Below are 10,469 nucleotides of genomic sequence, written 5' to 3' on the forward strand. Positions count from 1 at the left end.
AATGGGCAGTTTTTAAAAAACTAAACCAGTTGGATGAAGCTCACTTATCAGTCACGAGTAAGAAACAAAAAACAGTATAAAGGAGTTCCACCAGCACTCATGACAGCAGCAACATGACTTCTATCATTTTGGTCTTGGCCCTTGTTGCCAGTGGTAAGACCTTTTTGCATTTTTAACAGACATGGCAAGTAGATTATTGTGTTTAAATTATCAATATATCTCAAGGAACAGTGTTTTCAAACGTTTTATATCGACTGACAAGCTATGGTTTTTCCTCCAGCTAGCTAACCATCTCAGCATAGCTGCGGGAAGTAGTTTGGGGTTGGTGGTGCCGCAATTATCTTTGCCAACAATGCAGAAGAAAAAAAACGTGCCTGTGCTGAAGACAACTATATTGGTCTACTTATGTGAAAAAATGTAAACTAAGTGTTTACCAGCATTTGTAACTTGAGTCTGATAATTATCTGTCAAAACAGTTCATCTGATAATACTTGTAGAATTTAAAAATACTTGCTTGATATATGTTTTCCAGTTTCTTGAAATACTTTGCAACTTCTTTTTAAGTGAAAACTGAAATGGTCCATTCATCCTCTATCCTTTTGCATTTTAGAAGACACTCTTATTTTTCACTGGTCCCCTGTGGGAATCAAACCCACAACCCTAGATATGCAAGCGCCATGCTCTACCAACTGAGCCACATCATCACAACCCGCTTGTCTAAATGTACTCAATTACTGTATTGTGCAATGGTTTTTTTTTTTCATGGTGATGGAAAGTCTTCAGGTGCAAACCTAGATGACCAGCCTATGTACAATACAGTAATGTACATTTACATTAAGTGATTTGTAAGGATAGTCAATTTATATTGAAGAAAATACTGTTGTTTTCCATGTTATTTGATCAAGAAAAATATTGAATTTGATGTGGATGTTTTGTGTCTTTGTCCATAACTTTGCACCATTTGATGTACATGTTTGAGGACAGGGTTTCATTCTTTCAGGATTCCATTAGAATGACAATCACAGAGAAAGAGACATGGCAACAACTCTTACAAGTACAACTATTTTCACTACTTCCCGCGGCTATGCATCTCAGGGACACTGGCCTAGAATAGGACATCTTGACAGTCCTTTACATAGCTTATAACAGGGTTGTGGTCAATTCCATTTAATTTCAGTCAATTCAGGATGTACACTGAAATTCCAAAATCTTCAATGCTTTTCAATGAGGAACATTTGGAATTAGTATTTGGTTCACTTTCTGAATTGACTGGAATGACCCCAACCTGTAAATAGATCTATGTGCAATAGTCCAAACCTGTTATATTTATGTATGTGTCTCTTTAACCTTTATTTAACTAGGCAAGTAAGTTAAGAACAAATTCTTATTTGCAATGACGGCCTAGGAACAGTGGGTTAACTGCCTTTTTCAGGGGCAGAGCGACAGATTTTTACCTTGTCAACTCGGGGATCCAATCTAACAACCTTTCAGTTACTGGCCCAGCGCTCTAACCACTAGGCTACCTGCCACCCCTTGTGTAATAAGTCCTGGATGTGCCTCTTCCCCGTCTGCAGCATCTGGCTGTGGAACCCCAGCCATTAAGCCTGATACTACCCGCGTGGTCAATGGCGTGGATGCCCGCCCCAACAGCTGGCCTTGGCAGGTGAGGCTGTCAAGACACGGGGTTTTCGTTCAAGATACTTCAAATTTTAACTAAATATTTCAAAATGTAAATGGTGCTGAATGTAACTATAAATAGGTAGTGATGGAGGTGCTGAATGTAACTATAAATAGGTAGTGATGGAGGTGCTGAATGTAACTATAAATAGGTAGTGATGGAGGTGCTGAATGTAACTATAAATAGGTAGTGATGGAGGTGCTGACTGAATTAAACTTTTAATGGTAATGGACCTTACAGGAATATTTAGATGGAACAAACTAAAGTGTTCTTTGTATCTACTGTAAATCATTGATAGTTTTGAGTAAAAGTGAAGTGTTTATGATATTGACTGTGAAGTGTTGATGGAGCGGACTCTAAAATGTTACGTTTAGGTTAATTGCTAAGTGCTGTAAGAATATACTGATCGTTGTCAGTCTTTGTAGATCTCTCTGCAGTATGAGAGAAATGGTGAGTACAGACACACCTGTGGTGGATCCCTCATCGCTACCAACTGGGTTATGACTGCTGCCCACTGCATTGAGTAAGCCAGCACACACAGACACACTGCTGCTATTTTTAAAGGTGTTGACCAGCACAAAACAGTGAAAAAAAAAAAGCAATTGTGTTTGACCAATGTGAAGAACGGGTAGGTCTATTAATTAGGTCTGCAAAATGATGCTTAATGGGACAGTTTTTCCCCTATTCCTCCATACAGTCTGAAGCTGAATTATCGTGTGGTTGTGGGCAAGCACAACCTGGCAGAGGCTGAGCCCAGTGCTCAGGCTTACTTCCCAGCTAAGAAAGGAATCATCGTGCACAGACACTATAACCCTGTTCTCCTGTCAGTAGGGTAAGTTGGGCAATGGCTTGTAAAAACACAAGTAAAACTTTACATTTACACTATTGACGCAGAATCTTCAGATTTATAAGCAATAAATAGTTTATAACCTATTAAGTATTAGTTAAGTATTAAATAGTTTATACACATTGGTGGGAAATTGTTCTAAACACTGAACTTATATATGGTTTCAATGGCCATGATAACAGTAAACTAGTAACCAGTAACAGTTTCTGATCTATTCTGATCCATTCATACTCTAATTTCCCAAACGACCAGCAATGACATCGCCATGATCAAGCTGGCAGAGCATGTGACTCTGAGTGACCAGGTCCAGCTGGCTTGTGTCCCCGCCCCCGGAACCATCCTGTCCAATAATTACCCCTGCTACATCACCGGCTGGGGAAGACTCACCAGTGAGTGATGAGTGTGTGTGTGTGTGTGTGTGTGCGTGTCCGTGCATGCTTCTGTGTCTCTGCCTGTATGTAATTGCCTGTATGTAAGGCCAAGACAGCATACTGTATGTCTTTTCTCTTTCATTACAATCATGCTCATTATCCCCCTGCTGTGTGTGTTCCAGCCGGAGGTCCCACCCCCGACACCCTCCAGCAGGCCCTGATGCCCGTGGTGGACCACAATACGTGTACCCAGAGCGACTGGTGGGGCGTGTCCATTCGCAGGTCCATGGTCTGCGCCGGCGGGGACGGAGTGGTGGGAGGCTGCAACGTGAGTCAGACACACACACCCATAGGGCTCTGGTATAAAGTAGTGCAATATAAAGTGCACAGGGTGCCATTTGGGGAGCTAACAATTAGATATACAGGAGATACAAGCAAAAACATTAAGATACAAGAAATTCAAGCAAAGCTGATGAGCATTATATTTTCATCAACCTGTGTGGTAAACATTTCAAAGATATGAAGTGTTTTGTGTTCTGTTTCAGGGTGACTCTGGTGGCCCACTGAACTGTAAGAACTCTGCGGGAGTATGGGAGGTGCATGGCATTGCTAGCTTCGTCTCCGGCCAGGGCTGCAACTACATCAAGAAACCCACCGTCTTCACCCGCGTCTCCGACTACAATGAGTGGATTGATGAGGTAACCGGAGTTGCTGATGACCAGATCACTAAACACATCGCTGTACATCACCACACAGGGTTGAGGTCAATTCCATTGCAATTTAGTCAATTTAGACACTCAAATTCCAATTCCATGTCCACATTTTCCTCATAGAAAATAACTGAAGAGAATTGGAACTGAATTGTTGAAATGGGCTTGACTCCAACCATTTCACTGTTGAGTGTTTTGGTGTTCTTCTTTAGTTCTGTTTCAAATGTGTTTTGTTTGCCTTGTGAATCTCATCTGAGCCTGTATTTTGGCTTTCTTTCAGACCATGATGGACAACTAAGACGTGTCTGTGTGCTCTTCAAATAAAGACCTATAAATACATGAGAAAATATGTTATTTTATTGAAATATTGTCCTCAATGTTTTGATTAACGTCAGCTTAAATTATGTAATCATTATTTCTTACAAAGCTGAGAACAGGGCATATTCCTTGTTCTAGCTTGAAAATTAGGGCCCAAAATATAGATATTGTCTTGACCAGTAGGGGGCCTCAGACACTAGTGAATAAACACCCCAGATGGTACAAACCATTTGAGGTTTCATTAAATGACAGATATTTCAGATTCAGATTTCCTCCTCATCATGCCAGACATTGTGTATAACCTTCATTTCTTCATTGTGGCATCAATTAGCTCCCAAATAGGCCTATTTTTTCGAATGGTTTGACACTTCCAACACTTTTGTATCAGGGTTGACATTTGTATTATGTGAGGTCATGGACGACTAGTGAAGCACAGTCCTCCTCTCAAAGCATTATGCCACAATTCAAGCATATGCGTGTCATTCCACGAATAGAGGGCCTTTTGGGTAGTGTAATTTTGTCACCTATTTATGTTACCTAATTTTAACATTATGTCATAAAGAGTATGTTCAACTTCCAAGCAAACATGTTTTCCGATCTGAAGATGTTGAACTAAGGGAAAAATTACTATAAAAGTTGACATAACAGGGTTGACGATTTTATCCTAAATCAGCCATAACTGTTACACGGAGTGTAACAGGGGAACTCAAGAGCAGACTCGGACGAGAAGACTAGGATGAAGTAACCAAGGTATTTATTGAAACACAGGGGGGAGATGGAATGCAGGTCAGGGGAAGCTCGGGCGGGTTGCTGGAAACCAGGTGTGGAGGCTAAGGCTGGAGCGAGAGGGATTGAGACAAGGTAAGCAGGTCCGTAGGGGAATCCAGGACAGAGTAGCAGGATGACGAGACATGGGACTGGAGACAGGGACCAGAGTCAGAGTGGGCAGAACTGTAGTGGAAAACAGCGTCAGGCAAGGAAAACAGGCACGATAACAGGATCTGAATAGTAACAAACGGCTAGAACCATAGACTGACTGAGCAGAGATTACGATCTGGCAGCGTGGAAGTGGCAGGGTTGAGTATTTGTAGAGGTCTTCATTATGGAACAGGTTGCAGCTGGTGGGGATCTGCTCTGACTCCAGCACACCTGTCTCCGCCCACACAATCAAACAGAGAGAGAGAGAGAGAGAGAGAGAGAGAGAGAGAGTACTTGGGGAGTGGCTGCAGGTGAAGGAGACACAGGATGAGCAGTAGAATGGAACAACATTTGAGCCCCCTGAAATAATGATTTAAACAATAATTCCTCCTCTAACTGCTGAAAATTATGTGTGGTTGAATTTCAAACAAAGCTGTGTTGTGCTACCCAGGGCCGGCCTTAACCTTTTGGGGCCCTAGGCGAGATTTGGTTGGGGGTCCCCCCAAGTCGAAGGAATTTTAAAAAACTAATTTCATGCAATTATGCTACTTTTGCCATGGAGCAGAGAGAAAAATGTGCAGTTTTACAGCAATTTCCTGCAATTCTACACATTTTGTCATGACTGATGTCAGATGAGACAGATGAGCTGATGAGCTGAGCGGTTTGCACTGATGTAAATCACAGAGATACTCTCATCAGAGCTCTGTTTATATTATATTATATAATGGCAATGGGGTGATACCACAGCATGCATATTAAAATGTATACAATATTTTCCTCAGAAACTGCCTTGCCTTGCAGAGTATCTTGCAGCCAAATGCCACATATCCCCATTCAAAATGGAAAATGTAATTAAAGGACATTGCATGCTTCTTTTCATTGGCTCAGTCTCTACGGCTATGTTCAATTGAGATTGTAGCCGCACACCTGTCACCAAAACACATGTGTCTGTCATAATGAAATCCAATTCCTTTTCACTTTGGTCCAAGACAAGTAGACATTTTGTATGGTTTGTAATGTTAAGTTGAAGAGAGAGGGATAACAAGCAAAGTAGACTAAGAAACAACAGCAAATATGAAGTGAGAGGGCATTATTTGAGGGGCCCTCTCGGTCCTTGTCAGGGATGGGCTATTGCAGCAGACGACCACACCGGTTCCCCCACTATCAGCTAAAAACAAGAAGTAGCGGCTCCAGTGAGCACGTGATCACCAACACTGGACAACTGAGAAGTGGAAGAACATTGCCTGGTCTGACAAATCCCAGTTCCTCTTGCGTCATGCTGATGGCAGAGACCATGGCCCCATCCTGCCTGGTGTCAACGGTACAGGCTGGTGGCGGTGGTGTAATGGTACTGGGAATGTTTTCCTGGCACACGTTAGGTCCATTGATTCTTGTAATATTTAATTTCACTTATTCCCCCGTTTTTTTCTGACAACAAACAAAAAACGTACATAGACAATTGAGCAATGTGACCACACCCTGACGAATTCAGATTGTTCTGGAGGCAAGGTTGTTGTGGAGGCAAAGGGGTGTCAAACATGGTAGATGGGTGTATATTTGAACGAAATGTTCTTCTAAAACATTTTTATATGTTTTATAAGAAAGCTTTTATTTTGAAGAGGAGCTTTATTTTGAAGAGGAATCCAGAAATTCCCTTACATTTTCTGGGTTAACATGTGACAAACCATGTGACTGAGAGTAGGTTACAAGCATTTCACTGCGCAGACTGGAGCCAGACAGTCCCTGTGTCAAGAACAGTTGGCATTTCATCTGCTTTGCTTTGAGAATGAATTCAGATGCCTATCCCGAGAAGAATCTACATCTGTGTTCAAGAGGTAGGCTCTTTGTGCTCTTTGTTTAATTCTATTTTTGGAATCCCTGTTCGGTTCAGTTGTCTGATAGTAAATTGACTATATTCCAGAGGCTGTAGTGTAGTGGGTTGAGAGATAATGTCTGCACACATGCTTATCAAATGCAATATTTACAGCTGTTCAATGGCATTTTATTATTCAAAAATATAAGTTAAAGCTTCATAATGGTTACAACTGTCTTAACCCATTATAACCCAGAGTACTGATAGAAATAAATGGTTTTACTCCATTGTTTGTCAAAATTAACAATGTCTTTGTAAAAAAAAAATGATAGTTTCCAAATAATAAAGTATAATTTCAAATCAAATGTATTCGTCAATATGCACAACAGGTGTAGATTATCACAGTGAAATGCTTACTTATGGGCCCTTCCCAAGAATGCAGAGAGAAAGAAAATGGAGAATTAATAGAAAAGTAAAACATAATAATAAAAGTAATAATAAATGCATAATGAATAAATGATAACTTGCCTAATACACGGGGTACCAGTACAGAGTCGATCTGCAGGGATACGAGGTAATTGAACAAGATACAGTACACTCGGAAAGTATTCAGACTTCTTGACTTTTTCCACATTTTGTTACGTTACAGCTTTGTTCTAAAATTGATTAAATAAAACATTTCCCTCATCAATCTACACACAATACCCCATAATGACAAAGCGAAAACAAGGTTTTTAAGAAATGTTTGCTAATTTATTACAATGAAAAAACAGAAATACCTTATTTACATAAGTATTCAGACCCTTTGCTATGAGACTCGAAATTGAGCTCAGGTGCATACTGTTTGCATTGATCACCCTTGTGATGTTTTACAACTTGATTGGAGTCCTCCTGTGGTAAATTCAATTGATTGGACATGATGTGGAAGGGCACACACCTGTCTATAAATGGTCCCATAGTTGACAGTACATTTCAGAGCAAAAACCAAGCCATAAGGTTGAAGAAATTGTCCATAGAGCTCTGAGACAGGATTGTGTCGAGGCACAGATCTGGGGAAGGGTACCAAACAATGTCTGCAGTATTGAAGGTTCGCAAGAACACAGTGGCCTCTTCCATCTTTCTTAAATGGAAGAAGTTTGGAACCACCAAGACTTCCTAGAGCTGTCCGCCCGGCCAAACTGAGCAATCGGGGGAGAAGGGCCTTGGTCAGGGAGGTGACCATGAACCTGATGGTCACTCTGACATGGCTCCAGAGTTCAGCAGCACTCCACCAATCAGGCCGTTATGGTAGAGTAGCCAGATGGAAGCCACTCCTCAGTAAAAGGCACATGACAGCCCGCTCTGAGTTTTGTCAAAAGGCACCTAAAGACCCTCAGACCATGAGAAACATAATTCTCTGGTCTGATGAATCCAAGATTGAACTATTTGGTCTGAATGCCAACCATCACGTCTGGAGGAAACCTGGCACAATCCCATGGTGGTGGCAGTATCATGCTGTGGGGATTTCAGCAGCAGGGACTGGGAGGCTTTTCAGGATAGAGGGAAAGATGAACGGAGCAAAGTGAGAGAGACCCTCGATGAAAACCTTCTCCAGAGAGCTCAGGACCTCAGACCGGGGAGAAGGTTCAAAGTTATTCCAGTCAAGCATGCATTTGACTTGCTGAAGAGGAGACTGCAGTCAGAAACCCCCACATGCAACAATTGAACTGAACATGGCTTTGCAAAGAAAAGAGTCAAGACTGAATGTCATGAAGTATCTTAAAATGAAGATATCAAATTAGGTGATGTCAATGGGTTACAGCCTTGCAGGCTTGATGTACTTATTTGATCCTGGGGGTAAACTTAGCCTTGAGATTGGCACTGTGAGACTAGAACAGGGCTTTCCGACCCTGTTCCCGGAGAGCTACAATCCTATAGGTTTTCAATCCAACCCTAATCTAGAAGACCTGATTCAAATAATAATAACCTCCTCTCTCCTTGCTTCCTTCTCAAAACGCATTGGAGAAGAACGTCAGAGGGGAGGAACCTCGGATCTTCTCCTCCAATGCATTTTGAAGAGGGGCAAGGAGAGAGGAATCAAGGAAATATATCACTCTAAGACCAGTGTACATGCTACTATGAATGATTAAGTGGTAGTCCCTGTTTCCAACCAGTCATTTGAGTAACGTTGTGTTTGGGGTCAATGCTGGGCAAGAGGATAAGCTGACCTTGTTATCGTATGAGAGATTGCCATCTATTCAATGTGCTCTCTTAATTAAAGACATTGAGTTGAGTATCGTATTTAAATTGATTTCAATGTCATGGATCAGTGAAGCAGTCAAAGAAAGAGGTTCAGAATCACTGTTCATTGCCTCTGCGTGGAATGGAAACAAATGAGTAGGAGCGAAAGACCAGTTTCCCGTTAGCTCAGCACATCACAGATTTGTTTTCTATCGAAGGAAGTTAATGCAATATTAGGTTAATAAACAGCATTGAATTCAACATGCAAAATGCAATACCAGAGAGTGCAACCAAATCTGCCTGAAAGCATTGCTCTATAAAAATGACTTCAAATATGAAACAGCACTGGCTCCAACCCACTGAGGTATCGATGTGGCATGCCTTTAAAAACAACCAATATTTAGTCTGACACTTTGTGTGCATCCAAAATGGAATAGGATTCCCTATTTTGTTCCCATAGAGCTCTGGTCAAAAGTAGTGGACTATACAGGGAATAGGGTGCCATTAGGGACGCATGCTTTGTGTTGCTCAACATTTTGACCATGTATACTGCTACCATATACAGCCAAACCGTGCTGTTTTCTTTTCTCTCTCTCTGACCTACAATCCACAGTCCCGAGGCAATGTGTTCTGCCTGTCTGATGTGCTCCGTAGTAGCCCAAGGATTTACAAGACGTTTGTTATTTGTCCTTTTAAAGCTTGAATTTGAGCAGCGACAAAATGGAAGTCAAACTTAGTACGCAGGCTTCATAACAAACAGAACAGCTGCCTTATGCCCCGATGTTAACGTTAATGTTACTCTTACACCATTTATAAAGATTACAATACCAGTCGTAATACAGTGACTTGACTCAAACTCTATAGCTCCGTGAGGAGCATACATCCTCCACAAATGTTTTAATAATACATACAGTTGAAGTCGGAAGTTTACATACACCTTAGTCAAATACATTTAAACTCAGTTTTTCACAATTCCTGACATTTGATCCTAGCAAAAATTCCCTGTCTTAGGTCAGTTAAGATCACCACTTTATTTTAAGAATGTGAAATGTCAGAATAATAGTAGAGAGAATTATTTATTTCAGCTGTTATTTCTTTCATCACATTCCCAGGGGGTCATACGTTTACATACACTCAATTAGTATTTGGTAGCATGGCCGTTAAATTGTTTAACTTGGGTCAAATGTTGCAGGTAGCCTTCCACAAGCTTCCCACAATAAGTTGGGTGAATTTTGGCCCATTCCTCCTGACAGAGCTGGTGTAATTGAGTCAGGTTTGTAGGCCTCCTTGCTCGCACACGCTTTTTCCATTCTGCCCACAAATATTCTATAAGATTGAAGTCTGGGCTTTGTGAAGGCCACTCCAATACCTTGACTTTGTTGTCCTTAAGCCATTTTGCAAGTATGTTTGGGGTCATTGTCCATTTGGAAGACTCATTTGCGACCAATCTTTAACTTCCTGACTGATGTCTTGAGATGTTGCTTCAATATATCCACATAATTTTATTTCCTCATGATGCCATCTATTTTGTGAAGTGTACCAGTCCATCTTGCAGCAAAGCACCCGCACAACATGATGCTGCCACCCCCGTGCT

At 41.3% G+C, this 10,469-nt stretch overlaps 1 protein-coding gene across 1 annotated transcript; it reads left to right on the top strand.

Annotated features, from left to right (window-relative positions):
- The first annotated feature begins 44 nt into the window (after positions 1 to 44).
- Positions 45 to 3,945, top strand: LOC115143016 (chymotrypsin-like elastase family member 2A). The gene is made up of 8 exons (XM_029682970.2): positions 45 to 153; positions 1,575 to 1,663; positions 2,104 to 2,201; positions 2,376 to 2,510; positions 2,778 to 2,914; positions 3,079 to 3,224; positions 3,442 to 3,594; positions 3,887 to 3,945. Exons 1-8 carry the CDS (start codon positions 114 to 116, stop codon positions 3,902 to 3,904), a joined length of 816 nt encoding a protein of 271 aa, XP_029538830.1. The 5' UTR covers positions 45 to 113; the 3' UTR covers positions 3,905 to 3,945.
- The last annotated feature ends 6,524 nt before the right edge of the window (positions 3,946 to 10,469 follow it).

The sequence above is a fragment of the Oncorhynchus nerka genome, linkage group LG15, assembly GCF_034236695.1.
Source record: "Oncorhynchus nerka isolate Pitt River linkage group LG15, Oner_Uvic_2.0, whole genome shotgun sequence".
NCBI lineage: Eukaryota > Metazoa > Chordata > Actinopteri > Salmoniformes > Salmonidae > Oncorhynchus > Oncorhynchus nerka.